This window comes from Cricetulus griseus, chromosome 8 (assembly GCF_003668045.3).
Source record: "Cricetulus griseus strain 17A/GY chromosome 8, alternate assembly CriGri-PICRH-1.0, whole genome shotgun sequence".
NCBI lineage: Eukaryota > Metazoa > Chordata > Mammalia > Rodentia > Cricetidae > Cricetulus > Cricetulus griseus.
Genome location: NC_048601.1, coordinates 87,864,421 through 87,887,885, shown reverse-complemented (window position 1 = coordinate 87,887,885; position 23,465 = coordinate 87,864,421). Strand labels below are relative to the sequence as shown.

Genomic DNA, 23,465 nt, shown 5'->3' with positions numbered 1-23,465 from the left:
CAGATTGTTTACTTTTCCAAAATGTTTTAAAATCACTCTCTAGGTCTAGGGGGGGAAGGCTAGATAGCATGCAGATTTTATGTGTGTACACTGGGAAATTATGAAATGGTGAAAGTATATTTCAGGAGTCATCTTGTAGAGACCTCAGAGACAAAGAGACTTAAAAATTGTTGCCAGGGTAGGATATAAGACTTATTCCTAGATAATAATTATTTTCTCTTTAAGGATTCTTAGAAAAGGCTTTGGCTTCTTGGGATGAAATTTCTTTCATTATCTAATTTGACATGCTATGCTCTCACAAAAGCCAACCAAGCTCCTTGTGGCACAGCCTGAGCCTAGTCTCCAATGGTTTGCACATAGACATAAAGAAGGCTGTTGGTCATTTTAACAAAGCATTCAAGGATCAGATGCTTATTCCTCAGGACGCTCTGAGCAGGTTTCAGAGATTCCTCCTTTCAAGGTTTATTCTTGGTTCTGATCTCCTTTAGTTCTTCAGCCCACACTTGAATTAGTTCCATAAAGTCTAAAGCTCTACTGCTGTCAGCATGCTTTCCAGATCTCCAGGTGAACAGATGAGATGTTCGTGCTCTCAGAAGCTGACAAGGGGATAAAGACTCAACAATCTGAATATACTAAGAACACTGCCCAGTGGCTCACTAGGCACTTATCTGTGGTGTAGTATTGGAGTCACAGCGGAGAGCCAAATCAGATTTAGTTTCTACTCTCACTGTGATTACAGATGAGAGCAGACATGCTAACAACTATAGAATTAAGCACAGCTATAATCTTATGAAAATCCCTATGAAGGAAACAGTTCCGATCACTAGGGAAGTGTGAAAGACTTCCCAAGGAATGGCTAGTCTGAGAGTTGAAGGTGAAGTTCGAACAAGGGCATGGGTGTCAAAAAACAAACAAACAAACAAACAAACAAAAACAAGCAAAAATCATATTACAAAGTCTGGTACTGACAAGGAGTAAGATCAGAATGTGGGCAGGAGAATTCCAAAGAGGCAGGAGGAGAGTGAAGACGGGAACTGCTTGGTAGGAAGGGTACCCCCCCCCCGCCCCCCGCAGTTGTGGATGTCACAAACAGTGCTGTTGGCATATTTCAAAGCAAAGAAGCCATGCAATGAATGGCTTGGGGTGGGGATGCATATTGTGTGCAATGTGCTGGGTTATACTTTTTGAAGAGTTCTCAGTGTAAGTACTGCAGGAAGGAGGAAGGAGACGAGTCAGAAAGAGTGAAGAAAATCAGAAATCTCCCAATACAGGACAGGAGATGACAGTGGTTAGGTGTAGGCTGCTGGGAGAAGGTGTGGGAATATAGAAAGAGGAGGGATGCTTAGGATAAATTGGTAGAATTTGAAACTGCATCTTGGCATGACAGCGAAGAGGCATCCTGGGCAACTCAATGAGACTCACACATTTCATATTCTCTTCTGTGCGTGTAAAGATGTGGTTCTAAACATTGAATCCTACAGCTTTAGTGATACACAATGGAAACAGAACAATAAAAACAACTATAAGAAAGGGAGTCATAATTCTTCTAGGCTTTGAACCTATTATCGAAATATAAGCTATATGGGAAATTTTTTAGTATCATTGAGGAGCTAAATGATACAAAAGATCATCCACATGGTGTTCTGTCGCTGGGAACATAACAGTGTTAAGGTTCACTTTTCAGAAGAATAACACATGATCTTTACTTTCACCATTATTTTAGTGGCTCTGGAAGTCTTTGGATCCTATAAAGGAAAATACAGAAAACCCATGCCTGCATGGCCACGTAACTCTAGACATCCTTTTCCCTTTGCCCAGCCACGGTATTTCCCCATGGTAGGAAAACCTCCCAGTGTATAAGAGGGGCCTTTGGGCCATGTGCATATACATATAGGCCTTTGGGATCCTGTGATGACACAGTCAGCTCTCAGTCTAAGCCAGGTGCCCGTTTTCCATCTGGACTCCTTACAAATTGTGTGGTCAGGGCTTAGAAATCAGAAACCCGGGAAAGGTGCCATGTGATGGGTGCAACCACCCCCAATGTCTTGCATGTTATCACCATCAGTTAACACATAGTGCAGGAAATCCTGCTCTTTGCAGAAGAAATTCAAAGGGCCACTTCACAGCCTCCTGGGTAACATTGATTTTTTTTTCCCTTGCTAACACCAAAGTGTGGACAGATATATACCTTTTCTCCCTCAGGTGAATTGCAAATGACACTCCATTTCTTCCACCCACCCCACCCCATCTTCAACCTACTATCTAACTGACCTCTGGAAGTCGCCTATCCTTCTAGACTGAAGGAGGCTACCTGCCTGCACAGGGGTCTGCCTCAGACTCTTGACTGTGAGTGGGTTAGCCATGTACATTCTCTTCTTTTGCTAGGTTCTGACTCTGTAACAGCTCAGTCACGGTGCCTTGATCAACCCTCTTCTGCCTCGGTGTGCATTCTATCTTGTCCCACTAGCTTGCTTTTCTACCTAGTACAATTTTTTAGCCCAATTTTATTTTAGCTTGTTTCTGAATTTCAACCAGCATAGCTTCCATTGGAGTCAAGAGTAGTCTGTTGTGTGGCCCAGATAATGTATGTGTCCCTTCTTCAGTTCATCTAGGCAATGGCATTTGTTGAAGGGCCGCTCTGACCCACACACCACCATTCCATAGTCTAGAGGACAAGATCACTTCTCTCTATATTCCACTATTTCATATGGTTTTCAGAGGCTCATTTCATGGAGACATAGCCCCATGTTGCAAGTGATATCCTTGTCATTGAACTCCCAGTACCCCAATTTGATCTATTAGAAAGAACCCGCCACACTACATAGCTTGTTCAGCACCCAGATTATAATCTAGGGAAGTATTAGTTTCCTGGAAAAGAAGATAGATAGTTGCAGTGTCGTAGTACTGAAAACAAGGAAGACAGCAACCTGGTGCAATGTTAGGTGAAGCAGGATGAAGAACTAAATCCACCAGATAACAGCATTCTGTGCTTGCCATTTTCTACTGCAGTGTGTATCACCTAGTCAGATGGGGTATACACCAGTCCTCTTCCCCTCCACCATGTTAGCCTTCCTTCAGGGTGGCAATATGCTCAGAAAATGCCAAGACATTTCCTTTTGTGCTTTACTCTTTGGGTAAGTAATCAATATTTCTTACTTCCTCATAACTGTTAAGTTATAACAAGACCAATGAATCTACACCTTGCCGGAAGCCATAACCCTATTTAGGTGACATGACCAGATTTGCAGCTTTGGCCGGGGAGGGCTGGGGAGTAGCTGGAGCATTGGCTCCTTCTGATCTTTCTCCTGTGTCTTCTCTGGGCAGAATATCTCCATGCATAACGCAGTTGGTGGGACCATGACGGGACCTGGAGCTCACCAGCTAGGCAGCACACGGATGCCCAACCACGACACCAGTGTTGTGATTCAGCAAGCCATGCCATCACCCCAGTCCAGCTCAGTCATCACACAGGCTCCCTCCACCAACCGCCAGATCGGGTAAGGAGACTTCCTTGTCTCTGGGGGAGCTCAGGCAAAGTTTTGAATATTCTCCCTGTTTCTGGGACTTGGGTCTGTTGTTTTCCCTGTCTGATATGATGATGCCAAGAGCTCAGAGTGATGCTTTGGATGAGAGGATGGAGGAGTCTCCATTTGGTGTGAAATCTTTTAATCCTGGATGTAGTGGGGGAAACTATTCATTTCTTCAAATTTCTAATTTCTTCAAATAAGATTTGTGAATGACTGGCAAAAATAGTAGGTATTATGTAGACCACAGAAGGGTGCTCAGGACAAACATTTGGTGCAAATGGAGACAAGTTCTGCCAGCCCGGCTCCTCCTTGCAGTGTGCCCCTCCCATTCCTGGGAGTTTTGAAGCTGCTTGGCTAGGCCACCTGTATATTCCATAGCTACCTTCCCCCCTGGTCTTCCCCAAGTCTCTTTCTTGTTATTTCATTCTCAGCAGCCCCACTCACCCCAGCCTCTTCATGGGCCCACATTTATTCCTGAAACAGACAAAACAATGGAAGCACGCTCTTTCCCTCTCATTTATGGAATAAGACAATATTGAGACATTAAGGGGAACTGGGAGAAGTATCTTGACACTCAGATCGTGTGATGGAATTTGCTCTTGTTTCTTCATATCATGTGACTAGTCCAGCCTCTTGCTACGCAGAGTGTGGTCTGACCATCACCAATGTGGACATTACCCAACAGCTTCTTAGAAATGCAGAGTCCCCCCCCCTACACACACACACACACACACACACACACACACACACACACTTCTGCATCTCCAGCATGAGGACGGAGTGTGTTCTTTCCAACCTCCAAAGCGTTAAGTTGAAATACAAGATGGGGAAGAATGTGGGTTCTTAGGGAGGAGAGGCCCTGGCTTCTTAAGTGTACACTGCTGGGTGCTGACAACTGGCTGCCCTGTGTCCCCAGAACCGTCTGCTGAAACCACAAGGGGAACTTCCTGTGGTGCGAGCATGCATCAGACTCGAGTCTGAATTTTCCCACTGGCTGTGGTGACCGAAAACAAATTTAGATGCTTCCTTACAATTTTCCCATGTGTCTCTTCTCTGAGACCAACAGTGGGCCCACAAAACAGTCATGGCTTGCTCCTTCTTGAATGCTCTAGAATAGGGAACTGCTTCTCAGGTTTCTCAGTTCATCAGAAGGACACCTGATGAAACCAGAGCTGAAGGTAATGACCCTTCTGTTTGTCATGGGTGTGTTTGGTGGCTCAGTCAAAGCAAGGACAGTGAGTGGGGCCCTTGGAGTTCCTTTTGCTTAAAGAAGCAGGCGTCACTGTAGCAAGTACCTCTGATAAAGATGTCTTCTCAAGTGACTTGGAAAGCAAGTATTGCCACTATCTCTAAACTGTGATGTCCTCGGAGAGTAATGTGGCTTCATTCACGACAGCCTTCAAGTCTCAAGGGACTCCTTCTCACTTGGGTCCTGGCTGTGGGCAGATAGTTCACAGCTGGACAAGCTAATTATAATTATTTTATTTTTCTTTCAAGGGGGAGAAGCATAAAATGTGCAAGAGTTTACTAGCAGTTTTACAGCATTCCTTCCCCCCTGCCGCCCCCTGCCTGCCCCTTGTACCCTTGCCCACATCCCTCTCTGAGGCCCTTAGTGTTCCTCATTGTTAAAGCAGCACTGGGTTTTATGAAGCAATCCTTTTAAGGCTAGCACTAAATTTTAAGATTGGTATTGACTCTGTCAATAATTTATCCAGCTGGCCCTGAACTGTACATTTTGGGTGACATTTGTAGGCTGTGTCACTTTGCCACTGATTCTGCTTCTTGGAGGCGTTGTGTGTCTCTTCTGGTGTGTTCTAGGAGATAATTGTTACTTTTAGGACTCTGTCTTCATTGCCCAGCTTGAGGGAGGCTATTTCTTTTCTCCAGATCCTTCCCTGTTGTGCTTACTATGCTGTTTCAAAACCCTCCACATCCTGTCACTTACGCTGCTTCTCCGTGTGATCCATCCAAAGCCTTGCCCAATGGTTGTGAGGCTCAGCAAGCCCCAGCCCTGCCCTTCTTACCAGAAGATCGAGTATGGAACCTTAGGTGGTAACATTTGGGGATGGTTGGCTTTTTTATTTCCCTCAGCAAAGAGGAAATGAGTGCTCATTTTAAAACATGAGTTCCCCAGGGAGACGTCTTCGAATGAGCATTTGAAATTGCAGATAGTTTTTTTTAAAAAATGCTAGTGTGTGTGTGTGTGTGTGTGTGTGTGTGTGTGTGTGTGTGTGTGTGTGTGTGTGTGATGCGCGTGCATGTGCATGCACACATGCATGAGCCTACAGAACCATATTGTAGTAATATTCTGATTTTTATCACAACCTCAAATATTTAAGTGTCAAAATCTGGCCAAGCCACCTGCAAATGTTTGTCATGGCTATTGGCCAACAAAAACAGCACACAGCAATGAAAGTCTTCATTCAGGCTCAGTGCTGAAGCTGCATCGAACCAGAGAGACTGGGACCCACCTGTGCCCATGCACAACACTCTTGTGCTGTGGCCAGTGGGTGTATTCACAACTGGAACTTTGTAAGAGATGGGTCTGCCTGACTCCTCTCCCAGTTGCTCCTTCCCTTTCACTGGGGCTTTACTTCTGCAGTCATCTCTCTCTCTCTCTCTCTCTCTCTCTCTCTCTCTCTCTCTCTCTCTCTCTCTCTCTTGCTCTCTCTTTCTCTCTCTCCTTACCCCCCTCTGTGTGTGTGTGTGTGTGTGTGTGTGTCTCCTTTCATCCTGTGATGCTTAAGCCTAGAGGTTGGCTATAAAGATCTGAGAAATGAAAGTGGTGTCAGTTGTCAGTGAAGGCTTCCAGGACAAAGGGTATTTATGTGTCCTTGTAACCATCTAATTTTCATAATTGGGGAGCAGATACTGAGACAAAGCAGACCAAATGAATGGAAATATAAGAACCTGAAGAAAGTATGTAGATGAGCAGCCGTCTCAGCTTCTATTCTATTCCTTGGCGACCCCTGCTATGTCCTGTGCTCAATTCTCAGAAAGTAGTGCTATTATCTCAATAGAAACTGGAGGGAAGTATAAATATCCCAAATTGTACGTGGGTGGTTTAGTAGGCTAGAAACACACACAACTCTAGGGAGTGTGGGAGGCATCCCCCAAACCAGTGACTGCTTGTGCTTAGTAAAACTGGCAGATGCCCTGTCAGGAAGAGTGTCTTTGGCTGATTGATGGGGGCGTTTTAGGAGATAAGTTTCCCAGATGGGGTAAAAAAAAAATGAGCTATGGGTTGTGGAGAGACAAGAGAGACAGAAAACAAGCATGTGTTAACTAGAGATGAAATCGATTTAGCCTTGAACCAGCTATGTGGCACATTCCAAACAGTATCTCTACCCCAGTCATTTTTATTAGATATCATATAACACGCTCATTAACTCCGGATCAAGACAGAAGAGCCTGGGAAAAGCAGTACATGACCAGGTAATGGTAATGTAAATCCCATGCGCCTCTAATTCTCCCTCATCACACTAGGCATTTTTGGAGGAGCCCATGATTAGTTGAGGAGCTAGCTGGGTATAACCCTAATGGATCCAAGCGTTCTTAGAGAAGTCTGTTCCCTTCTATGGGATGGTACTTGATAGATGTTCAGTATTCTTCAGGAGAGGGATGCAAATAATATGGACATGGAGTTCTACCACAATGGTCAGCAGCAGAGAGTTTTGACAGATTGTTGGAGGCACTGTTGACCTATTTATGAGGTTTCTTCTTGTTTTTTTTTAATTGTCTGCATAGACTTCTCAGTAATTGCATACTATGGGAGTTTTACATTTGATATATCAGAATATATAAACCTGAAACATTTTGGTTCTGTAGTCAGACATTCTTTGGATCACCAGCCCCCAAATAATAACACTGAGACTTATTATTAATTATGAAAGCTTGGCCATTAGCTTAGGCTTTCCCAACTAGCTCTTAATTTAAATTAGCCTAGTTTTATTAATCTACTTTCTGCCACTTGTCTTGGTTATCTCTATTCTGTACCATATGTCCAGCCTCTTCAGTGTCTCCCTGGCACCTCCTAGATTCTCTTTCCTCTTTTTCTCCCAGGAAGTCCTGCCTATCCTCTCCTGCATAGATATTGATCATTCCGCTCTTTATTAAACCAATCAGAAAGCACCTTGGCAAAGACACATCTTCACAGTGTACAAATATTCTGCAACATAGTTCTATTAACAAATCCGTCAGCTGTACTAGGGAATCAGCAATAAGTTTCAACAGAATGCATTCATGAAGCTGCTTATGTGGGAAAGTCCTCCTTGATTTTACTCAAATTCTCGTCTGTGGGGTATAAATGTCCACATCAAGTGTAGAGATTGGGGAATGAGTCATAAACTCTGTGTGGAGCTGAAGTAGTCAGGTCTACTCCATAGCAGTAAGTCGCACAAAGTGTCATGAGGAAAATCTCATTTTATGTAAAAGGTGCTGTTAGCATGAATTCTACCTGTTCCCTCCCTTGTCTGTGCTGCTTGCCCAGCATTTCTTTGTAATTCCTGATGCTGTGTCACGAACAATGTCTGCAGATAGCCCATGGGCATACCAAGGGGGAAAAAATGGGAAGCGGAGCTTAGGTGCTGGAGCACTGATGCTTTTTTTTCCAAGGAGGAAAATGCAGAGGTTTTGCTGTGAGGATTGCCATTGTCACTCCAAGTGCCATCAGATGGGGATGATCTGAGGCAAGGAAGGGGTCCTGTCACTGTTTCTCTGGGAAAAACAAGTAAGGGCGAGTTGGGAAGTGCTGCATTCACAGACAGGAAGTTTGCAAATCTAAATAATGAGGCATCTTAGCAGTTAAAACCGTGCTTGGTGACACAAACCTTTAATCCTAGCACTAGGGAAGCAGAGGCAGGTGGATCTCTGTGAGTTGGAGACCAGCCTGGTCTACAGAGTTAGTTCCAGGACAGCCTCCAAAGCCACAGAGAAACCCTGTCTCGAAAACAAAACAAAACAAAACAAAAAACTGAGCTTGTACACCCTGTATTTGATCCCCTCAGTGAGGGTTTTCTTAAGTGCCTCAACAAAACCGAGCCTAGCTGTGACTGTCACTGTGCATCATAGCCTAAGTTGGGGACATCCTGGCTAGTTCCTTCCTGATGGAAGCAGTTGGGGGTAGATTTCAGTTTGTCACTGCAAACCCAGCCCTCAGCCAGGACAACTTGAAGCTCTGTTTGAGTAATTCAGACCAGAAGCCATTATTTCCTGCTTTGTGTTGTGCTGAATATCACGGCTATGAACATAGCTTTATTGTTTAAAAATTGCTAGATCTTTCACAGCCCCAAGAACATTTACGAGGGCCCTTCAGGGGGATGCTTTCAGGGAGGGTTGACAGACTTAACCATATGGCTTCCGTTAAATCCCATGCAGAGCCTTGAGAAATTACCTCTGACAAGGGGGCCGGCAGCCTTCCACTCATAGGGTTTTATGTGTGGAACGAAACATTAAGTACTGATACTGGAGGAAGTCGAATGTTTCTGAACATTCAAAGGTTGTAACACCACATAGGATTATAGCCAGACGAAGGGGTAGAGCCAGAAGACATGAGCACGGGGCTCAGTGTCCCAAAGAGCAGAAAAGCAGCCCTGCTCTTGTTTGCTAAGTCTGGCGGTGGCCTCTGATACCTCAGTGGATGATTGTGTGCTTGTGTCTCAGCTGCTCATCTGGAATACAGCAGGGCTGGTCTACTTGGCAGAGGAAACTGTGGCTCCTTCAGGGGCCTCGAGCTCATGGTTAGAAAATTCCTCGGTTGGAAGGCTAGTACTGAAGATGGGGATGCTGGCATTTATCTAATGCTCAGAATGTGGTGGGTCCAAGGTAGCTCTGTGTGCTACTTTCTAGTATTCTCTGGTGGCTTGAGAAGTGGGCATCATATTCCCTTCTAGCCCTACTTTACGGCCCAGGGAGAAAAAGAACATGTTCTAAGTCACTAGCCAGGGATGGATGGGCAGAGTTCTGAATGGAGGTCTTGTTCATCTCCAAATCACCCTTTGGCTGGTGTCGTGGAAGACATGTGGGTATATCTGAAAGGACAGAGTCATCTGTGGCTGAGGCTCGGCCTGGTCACAGTGTAATGGTGTGCATTCATCTGCCCGCTGGGTCGCCCAGAGCAGAGATAAACATTTGTAGCTGACAGTGGGGCCCACCAGAAAAATCCAAGCTCCTTTTCCAGAATGGTAATAGTAGCCTTCTCCATAAATAATTTAATTTTAGTGGTATGATCTTTGGGCACTTGGGACTGTGTGCAGGGGTGTGTGGGCTTCCCTCTCTAACTGTATTAGTTACTCTTTTCCTGGTTATGACAAGAGCAACTTAAAGAAGGGTGCTTGACAAAAAGTGTTGGGGTCCATTTTGCAGTAGAGACGGGAACCCCAGGCAGCTGGTCACATTGCAGTGACCACAGTCAGGAAGCAGAGAAAGAAACAAATGCTGGGGCACTCCCCCCTCCCTCTCTCTCCCTCTCCTTCCCTCCCCTTCTCCTTCCCTCCTCCTCCCTTCTCTGTCTATCTGTCTTGGAATCCCAGCCAATGAGATGAGATGGTATAGCCCAATTATAATATGGGTCTTCCTCAATTAACCCAACCCAGAGGTTTCTGTCTTAGGTAATTCTAGGTTTGTTAAATTGACAGTCAATATTAATTGCCACACTAACCTCGTCTTTGAGAATTTCACACAGGCACACAATGTGTCTTGATCATATTCTCGCCCACTTGTCTCCTAACTCCTCCCAAATCTACCCCTCAACCCCACCCCACCCCCACCTCCATGTCTGCTTTGTGTTCTGTTTTCTAACTCACAGTCCAGTTTGTGCTGCCACTGGAGTGTAATCAACCTACCAGAGGCCACACCGTTATAGAAAACTGGCTCTCCTTTATCTCTCCAAAGTCATCAACTGCCAATAATTCCTCAGCTAGGCAGGGTTGGGGACTGGGAGCCCTTCCCCCTCCATTCAATATCTGTTTGGCAGACTCCTCGGGTATAATGGGCTCCTTGGCTTTTTTGGGTGAACCCCACCGTTTCCCAGGTGAGGGATGGGGACGTGAGTAGGTGGCCTAGCTTTCCTCCTGCCGCAGGTCATTGTTAGGATGAACTAGGTAAGTGAGTGAAACTGAGCCTCAGTTTACTCAAATGTAGAGTGGGTGTGGTGATTCCCATGTGATAGAATCGTGTGCAGAATCCTTAGGTGAAGATGGGGAAAGGAAGAGACTGGCACTATTTGGCAACAGTGGAATCTAGAGCAGATCTCCCTGACCCTCCAGACAGGCCCCTCAGGCTGTGTGGACCCTTCCTTCCCATGTGTTCCCAAGTTCTATTCTGTTCACATTCTGGCACATCCTGGAGTTCAGATAGTCTATAGCTCTCCCCAAACTCAGCTTCCTTGGGGTTTGCGATTGTCATGATATATTCCCTCCAGCAGTGTTGCTCAACTCAAAGGACCTGGAGGGCTAAGCAGTGAAATGGCGGATTAAAGAGAAGGTAGGCTGATCCTAATGACTGATCCTGTTTCTGTCTTATGTGGATCATGGAGGGTGGGGCCATTTGGATGAACTGGTAAGGTCAATGAAGCCAAAAGCTTCTTTTAAAGTCACTCTGCAGCCTTGAGTTAAGCCCACAGTATATTTTTAGTGACAAAATTAAACAAAACCACAACATTAGGGGTGCATATTCCAAACCATGCCTCTCTAAAACACTGAAAAAAATGACTTTAAAATAATCCAAAATAAACTGCCCAACACTCTTAAGGGTGACTGTGGACTTTTATGGTCCAGGTGCACCCAAATGAAAAGTGTGTATATATACACACACATTCCCTAATATTTTGCTTAACTGGAACATAATTTAGGCTCTTTGACGGGTGTGTAGCCTTACTCAAAACACTTGAAGCATTTTCCAGGTGTATCCAGTATATTCTGAATAGCAAGGGTTTTCCCATATCATGAATGTTCTTGTATAGTTTTCTTCTTACGTGACAGTACTCAAGGTGACAAGCAAGCATAAGATTCCAAGAGGGGGAAAAAGGGGATGCAGGAAGTAAAGGCACGTGCCACCGAACCTGACTACCTAACTCAACCCCTGAGGCCCCTAGTGGGAGGGTGCCCTCTGGTCTCTGCGCATCATGTGTTGTGGTACACACTCATCTTCATAAGGTAAATAAAGGTAGCAAAACTTCAAAGAGAAAAATAACGTCTATGCATCCAGGATTCCTTTGCTTAAACTTCAGAAAGTGCAAGTGGTTGCTCATTTTCTAGAAAGTTTGTTTCCAGGAGGGGCTACGTTTTCTTTCCCTGACACCCTGATGTTACTGGCAGGTGGGAAGGGGTACTTCCGTGATAAAGCTGACATCCTGGAGGTGGTAACCAGCCCATCTTGGGCTGGGGGGTGGCTATTAGCTTAGGTGTAGATCCCACTTGTGGTAAGGGGGGAAATGTGAAACTAGCCAGGCTCTGCTTCACCACGGAAGGCTGGAATGTTGGTGAGGAGATTCAGATGTAGGGTAGAGTGTGAGGTCAGGGCAGAGCATGCATCCAGAGCTGCCAGTTCCCCTCCCTCCCTCCCTCCCTCCCTCCTCCCTCCCTCCCTCCCTCCCTCCCTCCTGTTTTCTCATCTCCCCCAGAAAGAATTAGCTGGAATTAGACAAGGTGGAGACTTTTACCTCAAGGGAAAAATAAGGGTGCACAGGCTTTCAAAGATCACATGCACCCAATCTCCTTTTGTTGTGTGAGTAGCAGCTGTTTACATATGTTGGAATGTTGGTTCTGTAGCTATGTACTTCGTGAAGATTTCTTCCTCCTCTTCCTCCTTCTCCCCTCTCTGCAAGCATGTGAGTGTACGTGTGCAGCCCCCCCCCCCCGTCTGTGTTTGTGTGAGATTTATAAAGCAAGTGTGTGAAGCTTCGACTGCCCCACCTCAAGCCACAGACAGCCCATCTAATATCGGGTGCACTGCATTCCATAATTATTATTGCCATTAGGAATAATTATTATTTGCCCCATTGAGTTGGCAGTTTGGAGCCTGCCCCAGACTGAGGCCTCTCACAGAAGCCATGGAACACAAAGGACAGAACAGTCGCCCACAACTGCTTGAACATGTTTGCACCACACCCTCCTCCTGGTTCACTTCACTGGGTTTCCTACCCAGTGGCCATCGAATGTGAAACTGATGTGAAAGAGGCCCAAAGAAGCTCTTTCTGGTCAGATACCCCAAGTGTTGGCTTTCCTTAGGTTTGAAGAGGAAAGTTAGTTCTTTTCGAGCCTTTTTCGTTTCTTTATTTAAAAATTCAAAAACAAATAAGAAAACATGTCTTCAGTAAGAAGTTAGGCCAAAGTGTCTTCAGTAAGAAGTTAACGCCAAAGTGGCATAGCCTAAAATGTAGGAACAATGAAAGCAGAGAGCCTGTTGAGAGGCAGAGTCTTCACAGCGTGAACTGTGTATTTGCTTATTTGTTTACGTGTGCCTTTGAAATTCTGAGACAGAGTCTTGCTATCAAAGCCTCAAATTTGCATCTTGTCTTTGCTTCCCTAGGCCTGGGACTGAGGTGTGTGCCATCACTCTCAGCCCCTTGCCTCCACTTTTCCTTAATTAGGCTCCTTACCAACAAATGCCATAGATTGCATATTCTGTATCATTTCTTGTTCCCTTTGCTGTCATATATGGAGTGCCCGAACCACAGGCTTCTTCCCATTCCATGCTCTCCTCAGGGGCAGCGGATTCATGAAGGTCAGTGTAGTGGGGGAATTCCTGAAGGTCAGTGTAGCCTGGTGTTTATTAACAATCACAACGTTCACAGCAGATGCTGTGTCTGATGAGAGGGACCACCAGACAAGGCGGGGAAAGGACCAGGATGAGCCAATCTTCTAGACACAGTTTTTCCAAGTCACTACCTGGGTTCCTTGCCAAAGCCTGCTCCACAGTCACAGGCAGAGGCCTTTGGGTGATTAAAGGGAACAGCATACATCCCAAGTGCAGTGTCTCTCCTCTCAACCTTTGCCACCCCTGATTCCCAAGGTGGGTGATTGTTAGCTCAAGTTGCTAAAACAGAGCCTCTAAGAGCTCCCGGAAAAACTGCAGAGCCGGGAATAAAACAACAAGCCAGCAGCCTGCAGTTGGCATCAAAACCCCAAGCGGACTGTCAGCTTTGTCTCCACAGACACAGTCCAGTCATTCTCCTCAAAGCTGCTACTGCCCCTGTGCTCACAAAAGACCAGAGTCACCTTGCAGGACTGGAGCAAGGGAGGAGTCCTGTCAGGGTGATAAATGCTTCCCGGTCTATCAAGAGTGAGGTGACTGGGTTCCTGGGGTGTCACCAATGCAGGGTGGTGAACAGCCTATCCTGTTATGCATTGAAAGGAGGCTTGCCCATTTCCCTTTGCTAACCAGTTCCCCTTGGTGAATGCCCCTGCCCAAATAAGACACAAATGAAAGCTGCAGTGCTTTCCAGGGATTTGCGACCCTGGATATTATTTATAGAAAAACTGTTTTAAGTGGGAAAATATTACAAAGGGGCATTCCCATCTGGGTTTTCATAAAAGATGACAAACAGCTCTGAGAAGCAACAGAAACCCAGCAGTCGCTCCACAGTATTAAGCCTGTCCTTAGGTAAGGTTTCATGGGAGTATAGGGTTGCTGGCTTTTCATTTTTCATTTGTTCTAGGAATTTAAAACAGGGAATGGCCAAGGGAAAGGGGCCCCAGCAACATGGGGTTTAATAAAACAGAATCTGAATGTGTTGTTTTTCAGTGGTAGCCTTCCCAGGGAGCCACCTTTGTGCATGGTAGGGAGTGTGTATTGTTTAGGTCAGTCCTTTGACGTCTTTTAACCCAAGTGTCCTGTGGAATGGGATCTGCTCTGGCCTGGCAGTGAGACTCGCTTGTTTTTCAGGCCTGCATAGAAAGAACCTTCTCCCTCATGTTATCCTGAGAGTTTCCTTAGGAAGCTGGGGGTTTCCCAAAGTCTCTTTCTTAAGTTGGTTTTTATGGTGATGGGTCTGATTTTTCTTTTATTGAATTTCTTTCTATTAGTTGACCTAATTTTAGTCCCTCTCCTCCATTTGTTCAAATGAAAAGAGGTTCAAAGTTGTTGTTAGTTGTTTTTAAACTAGGTGGATGGATGGATTTTAGCAGATTGAGCAAACCAAGGGATACTGTCAGAGATTCGAGGCAAGTGGCATGGCAGAGCCAGCGATGAAAAGGCCAGGCACGAATACTGCCCTGATACGATGACTCTGGGAGAGCTCTTGTTTTCTCAGTTACACTTTTCTCCTTTAAATAAAAACTGACTGGAAATAAATGAATAAATCTTTAAAAAAATAAGTAGACTTCAGGGTATTGTAATGTGATATCTATATGCCCCAACATAAAGACTGATTGCTGGAATATGGACACTTTAAGTCCACTCAACTGGACAGGATACAAACAGCTCAGTATCTGTCAAAGATAAAGGATATGGAACTAACTAGGTAGGAAGGACACTTGTCTCCCAGGCCCCCATTGCAACCACAGCAACTCCACATTTGATAATTTTGTTGGTTTTCTCCAGAACTAATTCATAGAATAATGGGTTCTGTGGGGAAAAAGAAAAAAGAAAACAGTTTAAGAACTACAGAACTTGGGGAGTTTTCCCTCCGTCGCTTGCCATTACAAACTATGTGAGTGTGAATTTGCAGGTAAACTGATTCAGGCACCATCCTGAAAACCAGTTTCCTAGAGAAGTAGTGAGATCATCACCTGTGAGAGTGGAAGAGCTTGGGGAGAAACCTACAGTTTCCAAAGTGACAGGAGGGCATCTAGAAGCAGAGGGTGCGTGCTAAGCACTAAGGGGAGGACACAGGGATTTCATCAGAGCCTGTGTATCCTCGCGTCTCCAGTCATAGTATATAGTTCAGTTACAGCTCACTTGTGAGACAGAACAAACTAATACTTTGGACCATAGGAGGAACATGAAAGATACTGAGTCCTAGGTTGGGCAGAGATGCAGAAGTCCCAGGCTGAGCGTGGTTTGTTCCTTGGCTACAGCCTCCTCTTCAGGCCTCCACTCTCTCTGTTTTGATTTAATCCTCCAGTATTTCACTATCATTTCCTCTTTCTCATTAACTTTACTTCCTCCACAGTCCACCCTGCCCGTCAGGCTAGGGAGCTATATTAAGGCTACTTCTGCCCCACATCATACCCCAAGACAGCCCTTAATTTGTTCATAGGCTCAGTGAGTGTTCACCTCAGAGGCAAGACTCAGCTATTTGTGAACCTTAACTATTGAATGCGTGTTGTTACAGGCTTAGTTGTTACAGGCTTAGTTATCTTCTTCTAAAAGATACACACTAGACCTAACCCCTGGCATATCTAAATGACACCTGACATAAGATGTAATTCAGGTTAAGACCCTAAATTCAACAAATGGTCGACTTATGTGAAGATGCAGGGACTGAATCACAGGGGGAGAGTGTCATGAGCCTACAGAGACAGAAACTGAAGCCATAACAGCCAAAGACCATGGGATGCGGAGGACTGTGGGCAATATTCGAAGCTAGGGAAGAGGCACAAACATGTTCTGCCTCAGAACTCCAGAAGAAATAGCTGGGCAACACTTCATGTCAGACTCCCAACCTCCCAAATAAAATACGTTGTGTTGTTTCTGAGCCACAGAGTCTGGTAATTTGTTATGCTAGCGTACCTTCAGGATCTTTTGTGCACGCCTCCATGGATTATGGAGCTGTCTACCTTGGCAAGAGGGCTGTGGTAAAAGATCTACCACCCCATTCTCCTTTTACTGAGCTGTAACAGATGTGAGGATAAAAAATAGTAAGAGAAAAAAAAGCAAGCTAAGAATCAGAACAAAGCTACCTTCTGCAGAATGACTATCCTGCAGCCTGAGCCTCTTTGGTGGAACCCTCCAAGTCCCCGTGGCTACAGAAGCGAACACTGAGGGAGGCCTGCCCAAACCAGAAGGGGCCACTAGTGACATCTCAGGGAAGAGCTTAGTGAACTCACAGCTTCTCAGGACTGAATATCCACGTTGTGGAGACTGTCCACCCTGAGGTGAACAAGGGCGGCTGTTCTTCCAGGCATGTTCTCTATAGCAGTAACTGCTGAATGCTGAAGCACAGGCTTTTTGTGGCTTAAGCTATCTGCTCTATAATCTGCAAAGAAGGGCAGGTCAGTGTTGCAAGTAGAATTGGTGCTTTTGAGTTGAGCCATCCGGAAGTTTGCAGTAGAACGTGCCATTCTCCAGTCTTGAATACTTCATTGCCTGATCACAAACAATGAGGCCAGCCACGAGGGACAGTTATGAGGGACAGCTCAGGGTGGGCCTGATGTTTTAATCTGCATGTGCTTGGGTTTGGCCAAGAAAGCCTGTGTTCATGGATGCATGTGTGTGTAATTACATATTTTTTACAAGCACTGAATGGAATCATCAAGAAGTTGGTGCGAACTGTGCCTTCTTTCTCCTGCCCTCTGCAGGCTGAGGTTCATCTTCAAGAGTGCCCAGTTTGAGCAGCTGTATCTCTTTCAAGTCATCTTAAAAAGGGGAGTAGCCTATGTGGTGACACTGCCTGTTTTTGCTCTGTAGTTTTCCCAATTCTTTGTAAAGTATTCTTTCACCTCCTTTTAGGGCTCTGGGTGATTTAAAGTCTGAGGGATCCAGACAGCACTGCCACCAGACTTGTGTGCTAGGTGAAGGGGCATGAGCTAGTCCCCACATTGAGAGCCCGAGTAGGGCTTGGTGTTAGGAACAAAGAGGCACAGGCTTTCCCGGGCTGTCAATCACAGGGTTGGGGTTTAAAGTCACAGGTTACTATTGCTTCAAAGACTTGAAAACTAGTGTTTGCAATGAGGGAAGGAAGTTGCTTTGCTTTTTTATGTAAACCAATTGCCTTTCTTGTCTCAGCATCCTCCTAGTTAGTTAGTAGACTTGTTTGAATGTTCCTATCCGTAGGACTTTTCAGTTTTAGGATCCACATGATCCTCCCCTTAATAGGCTCCTCAAACCATGATGTCACCTTGATTTCCATAATATTTTTTAATGAGTCAGAAAATTGAAGTAATTCTCCTTGCCAAACCACTGACTCAGTTTGTGGTCCTCGCCCTTTCTGAACAGAACTCTGACTGGGTGTCTTCTAAACACAGGCTCTTTAGGAGTCCTGGTGCAAGACCCCTTGGGGTAGTGTGGTGACTGCCATTGCCAGTGGATAAAGCAGGGACAAATAGTTTCCCAGGTTAGCTAACAACACTGGCAAGGATCCAGGATGCTCTTTTAGTTTTTCTAAACTAAAATGGGAGGAACATAGCCGTAGGAATAACAAAACTTCTTTCGAGTTTCTTTACAATGGGGTAATTTTCCCTGCCAGATCTCCAGATGCCCAGACACCCGCCCTGCCCCCTGAGCTCTCTGACTGAAGTCTTGCATTGCACATTTGCCCAGTTTACTCACTCTTTTTGAGCCTTGTAGTTCTCATAAGAAGTAGAGAATTATAGGAGTAAAGAAAGGGGACCGGGATAAAGGTAATCACATTTACCATCGAGCGTTTCTTTTGGCATAGTAAAGAGAAGCAGGCACACACCATGAATTTCAGGCTTCAAAAATCATTTAAAAATTCCAATCTAAATAGAAAACGAGCTCTAATTTAATAAGGCTTCGAAAAGTGGTTTGTGAGAAAGCGCCAGTAACCGTCAAGTTCTGGCTGGCAGCAACAATTGTGAAAGAATAGGACATCCCAGCATGTCCTGGGGCTATATGTGTCTGTCCCCCAAAACCACTCTTTGGTTTGGCATCACTTTCTCACCTGGCAACTGCTGTTCTCCTGGGGCCGCAGACTGGCATGCCCTGGCAGCACCCTACAGTCACTGCTGATGGCAGTAAACCAGAGATGAGGTGGAGAGAGTGGTCCAGCTTCTCGCTCTGCGATCAACCAGAAGATATAAATTTCATTGTGAAAGTGGGATTGTTAAATTCTTAGGATCTAAGTAGTTTATTTACTTAGCAATGCTTGACTTCACTCAAGGGGAGCAAGGGCTTGAAGAGATTCTGAGAAAGACAACCCAAGATTAAGAACAAAAGAAATATACAGGAGAAAGGAAAGCAATGTGAAATCCAAAAAGCACCGAGAAGGGCCACTGCTGCCGTCACTGACCACAAATGAAATGAAATGTTGGCATTTGTCACATCTGGCTGTTCTGTCTGTGCCAGGTACTAGTGTGGCATTCTCAGGGAGATGCTCAACCCCACCCCCCACTGATGCCATCACAGCCAGCCACAGTGCTGTTCCAGAAAGTGTAGTAGGATACTTTGGAAGTTAAAAAAAAAAATTGTAAAACTAAGCAGGCCATTGTGGAGCAGGTCTGAGGTGAGGGCTGGGGAGGGTAGACTCATATTAAATCTCTGATAGAAAGTTCTGAGCACTGAGTAAGAGGCTTAAATACATAAAGAGCAAGGCTAAATTTGGACCAATTTCCTGTGAAATCTCTTGTGTAATATTTTCAATTTGTGCATGTTTAATGTGGTTTATTTTCCTAAGGTTCACGGTATAGGTTTTAAATTTAGCCTTGGCTGCACACATGTGTTGAGAGGTTATAAAACAAGAGCCAGCTTAGACCAGTCTCCAACTGGTTGCCCTTCAGTGGAAAGCCTGACTGCCTCCCCAATACCTGGAATGCCTTTGTGGGCACACATATCCCCAAACCTTTTTCTGACTATTTTTCTGTCACCTCACTCTACCAGCCCCCATCTAGCTTTGTTTGTGGACCCAAGGATGGCACAAGGGGCTGCTGACTCCAGAGCAAGGTAGTATGTCTAAATTCTTGTAGGAAGGGATACTTCTATCCTTTGGGTTGAAGTGAAGGTGCCATCTGAGACCCTGATTTGGCCTCAGATACCCCGAGTCCCACTGTGCCTAGGATGGGGCCAATCACTCTATGTGTTGACGAGGTTTTAAGTAACTTGAATACAGTAGTAGGACCTACATTCTCTTTCTCTACATCAGCTTCCGTGTGGCCTCATGGAGTAGGGTTATACTGGTGTGCATGTAGCACAGATAGATAGAAAAGGATTGAAAGGAGACATGTGCATGACCTTAATGGAAACACCGGGGTCAATAGTGGCAACAATTAGTTGCCTATTTTCAGTATCAGGTCTTCTTTAGTATATTTTAACAAAATATTCATTTCTTCATCAAACATTTACCAGGAATCTATGTTTTTTTCCCTAAGGCTACTCATTCCTTTTAGGCTTCCAAGTCTAGATTCTCAAACTCAAAAGGACTCCATGTAGTTCAAATGCTAAGTTTCACCTCTTCCTATGACACCATGTGTAATGTTAAAATCTGGTATCTTCTGCTTGCCTCCACTGTGTTTTCTTACCATTCTTTCCCCCATTCTCTCTCTCTCTCTCTCTCTCTTCTCTCTCTCTCTCTCTCTCTCTCTCTCTCTCTCTCTCTCTGTGTGTGTGTGTGTGTGTGTGTGTGTGTGTGTGTGTGTGTGTATACTTCGATTATACTTCTCCTCATTACCCTCTCATCTCCCTCTCACTCTTTTACTTTCCAACATTCCCTTCTCACTTCCATGTCTTTCTGTGTTTGAGGCTCACCACATGAGCCTGGGGTGGGGTTATTTACTAGAGCAAAAGTTACTTAGCAGTGGTTACACCATTGAGGAATGAGACTCTCCCTCCCCCAGCAGACATGGACTGTGTCAAGATCCTTGTGGAGGAATGGGTTCCCATGATCCCCATCTTGTGCAGGGAACCACCCTAACATGCATTCATGGGAATGACAAGACATGTCTTTCCGGAAGATGGTGTTTTGATTTTTGTTTTCTTTTAGCAAGAAACTCTTTTCTGAGATTGTGAAACTGGAATTACAACTGGTCAGTGAGTTGTTCCCAAGGGCACCATCTTCCTTGAAAGGGATAGTGTAATTATTAGCTGATACTGGCTTTCTTCCCAGTAATGCAATTTCTTCCCACCTGTCCAGTTTCTAAATAACTCAAATATGTCAGGAAACCAGAGGCCAAGAAATAAAACATTTACCTTATAGTCACTTTCCCTTTGAAATTCTACTACAATAATTTTAAAATATGTAGGAAAGCTTGAAGGATTCCATATTTGCCACATAGATTCTGTAATGAACATTTCATTTGTTTTATCATGTTATCTATCTAGTAGACATCAAGCCATCATAGTTCTTTGATATATTTTGAAATAAGGTGTATAGGAGCAAGAATACAGCTCACTGGTAAAATAAAATGTCCTGGGTTCTGTCTCAGATGTTACAAAATATTAAAATGAACTTTTTAGCTGCAGGTATCAGTAGCTTTACTCCAGCTATTAGCATGTGAACCATTAGCATTCGGTAGTTCCATATTGCTTTTGTTGTTACTGAATTTGACCAAGAGTGAAATGTATCATTCTTAAGCCACTTTTTAGTTTACAATGCAATTTTCCTAACTACCCCCTCATTATCAAATAACTAATTGTAAAGATGAAAAAAAAATCAGCAAAATCCCAAGGTTAGTATCTCTAGGTAGTGAATATTGAAATGGTTTCCCTCCTTCCTGGGGGCATCAGTTCCAGGTAGAGGAAGGACCAGGGTGATAAAGGGCCCTGAGAGCTGTCTTGTCACTCCCTTGAAGACTCTCCACCACCGTCTTCTCTCCATCTGCATCTCTTTTGGCCTGTCTAATCTCCTTTTGCCAAGACAAAGGAAAGGGTGGACTATCTACTGCTAAACAACACCATGCTGGCCTCACACTGCTTAAATTCCCATCCAATGACAATCACTTAGTGTTCTGTTGCCTCTTCTGTTAAAATGAGGATGGTATTTCCATCCGAGGTTGGGATCATGCTGAGACAATGGGTGGAAGTAACTGGCACATAGAAGAACCTGGTGCCCTTAGCCATGATCTTTGATAGGTCCCAGCTCTTGGAGTGGTTAGGAGTGAGTGTATTTATGTTATGTGAGTGTAGTTAATTTAGAAAGACTACAACATTTTTCTAAACCATCCAAGTTAATCTTTTGGGCAGAGAATTAACTTTGAAGAGATTCTGACAATGTCTTTCCCCCCATTATTTGAATGAAAAAGAGCTCTGTTAAGTTGCAAATCAAATGTCTACTTCTACTTGTGTCATTACCAAGTGTCCCACTTGTGTTCCTAGCAAGGGCAGACTAGTTCCAATGGACATCATGCCTGCTCCATACAGTTCTAGGTTTCCCTTTGGGGATTGAAATCACAAGGTTGTTTGTCAATGAGACTTGACACCATTTGTCAGGAAGCTCGGCTTAAACCTCAGCAGCCTTCTACGCCTTCTCCCTGTATTTCTACTGAGGTGGCTTTTGTGTACCTGTTCATAAAACTCAGAAGATATTTATTGATGTGTTAATGTCATGGGACTATTTCTTTGAAAGCTACAAGGAGAAGTTTGTCCTTTCCAGGAACTGACCCATAGTTACATGTTTCTGCCCACTTTCAGTTGAGTACGAAATGGAAACTTCTGTAAGAGGGAGGGCAGTAGCCAGAAGAGATGGGCTGGTAGTCTCCTTAGAAGCCAGAGCTCAAAACTTCCCTTCGCTTCCCTTCCCTTTGAGTCTAGAAAAGAGTAAAAGGCTTTATGGTTGAGCAGACTAGGAGTGTGAACCCTGGAGCTAAGGGAGACATGATCACAGGTTATGTTGGTGTGTTCCCTGAAGACTATCTTGATGCTTCCCCTGTACTTTGTGTCTGTGGCTCGGATGATCTGTACCTGCCACACACTTACTGGGACAGCAAGTGAAAAAGCTCCAAGGGAGGATCCTGTGATTTCCAACTGAGCTGAGTTTGCAGAGTTGGAGCAGAGTGCAGCAGGAGCCCCCAAACCAATGGCCAGCATCGGCTCAGAAACTAGAACCCAAGTCACTCTGGTTCCCCAGTCCCTTTAAGGTTTTCTTATCAGATCAGGTCATCATGGAGCAGACAGACAGGTAAGTCCCTGAGACCTCTGAACCCAATTAAAGTTATACCACAAAGGAATCAAACTCATGTGGTTTGCATTTCAGAGAGCTACATTTGGTGGGCTGTGCCTGTTTTAATTCAGTAACCTAATGCAGACCATGTGAACATTTGAAACGCTTTTAACAGTTAAACCAGCTCAAATAACACAAAACCAGAGCAGCAATAAAGAATGAATTAAAGCTGATTGCAACTGTGGCCAACATATTTTTTTTTTCCTTGCAAAGAACTCAGAGGGAATAGAATGCAGAACCAGCAGGGGAAGAGACCTCTATCTCCATTTTCAGCTTTGAGTGAGGCAACAGGCACTTTTACATCTTTGATTTCTTAAGCAAATGTTTGAAACTGATTAACTTAGAAGGTGTACTTAAATCTTGGAGGGATTTTGAATGAGAGAGCAAACGGGTTGAAGTCCTTTAGAACCAAAAGCTGGGTAGTTAGTGACCCTGCAAAGCCCCAGGCTTCCTGGATGCCCACTCAGTGGGCAGTGGTTGGTGATGAGCCTGAAGAGGTCAAGAGTTCAATGTTGCTGCAGAGGTCTGGTGGCTCCATACCATGGGGGCTTCCAAGGCTGCTGAGTCCTGGACATGCCCCGTGTCTGAAAAGGGCTGAGATGATGGCAGTGATGGGCTATGGAGCTCTATCTGTAAGATGCAGCCCTGCACATATTCTGCACGAGGTAGAAAATCTAATCACTAGTTTTCTCTGGGCCTCAGTTTTGTTATCTTTAAGTAGGGATATTATAGTGATTTTCATCTCATAGATGAGAGGTTGCTACTTACCCAAAGTCACATAGGTAACATGTAACAAGTCCAATAGTTCCCCACCTCTGTGGCCTCAGAATCCAGGGGACAATCTTGAGTAGTTGGGTATAAATAATTTCAGCATAACCACAATGTGGCATTTTAGCAAGCCAAACAACTGGAAGACAAAGCCTGTTGTTGCTGATGGAAGCAAATAG

At 44.7% G+C, this 23,465-nt stretch overlaps 1 protein-coding gene across 1 annotated transcript in view; it reads left to right on the top strand.

The window, feature by feature from the left end:
• Creb5 (cAMP responsive element binding protein 5) overlaps positions 1-23,465 on the top strand; it is a 315,064-nt gene that overhangs the window by 72,268 nt on the left and 219,331 nt on the right. The window contains exon 4 of the mRNA XM_035448718.1: positions 3,325-3,497. Coding sequence (XP_035304609.1) covers positions 3,325-3,497 — 173 coding nt within the window. The remainder of the gene's footprint in view (positions 1-3,324; positions 3,498-23,465) is intronic.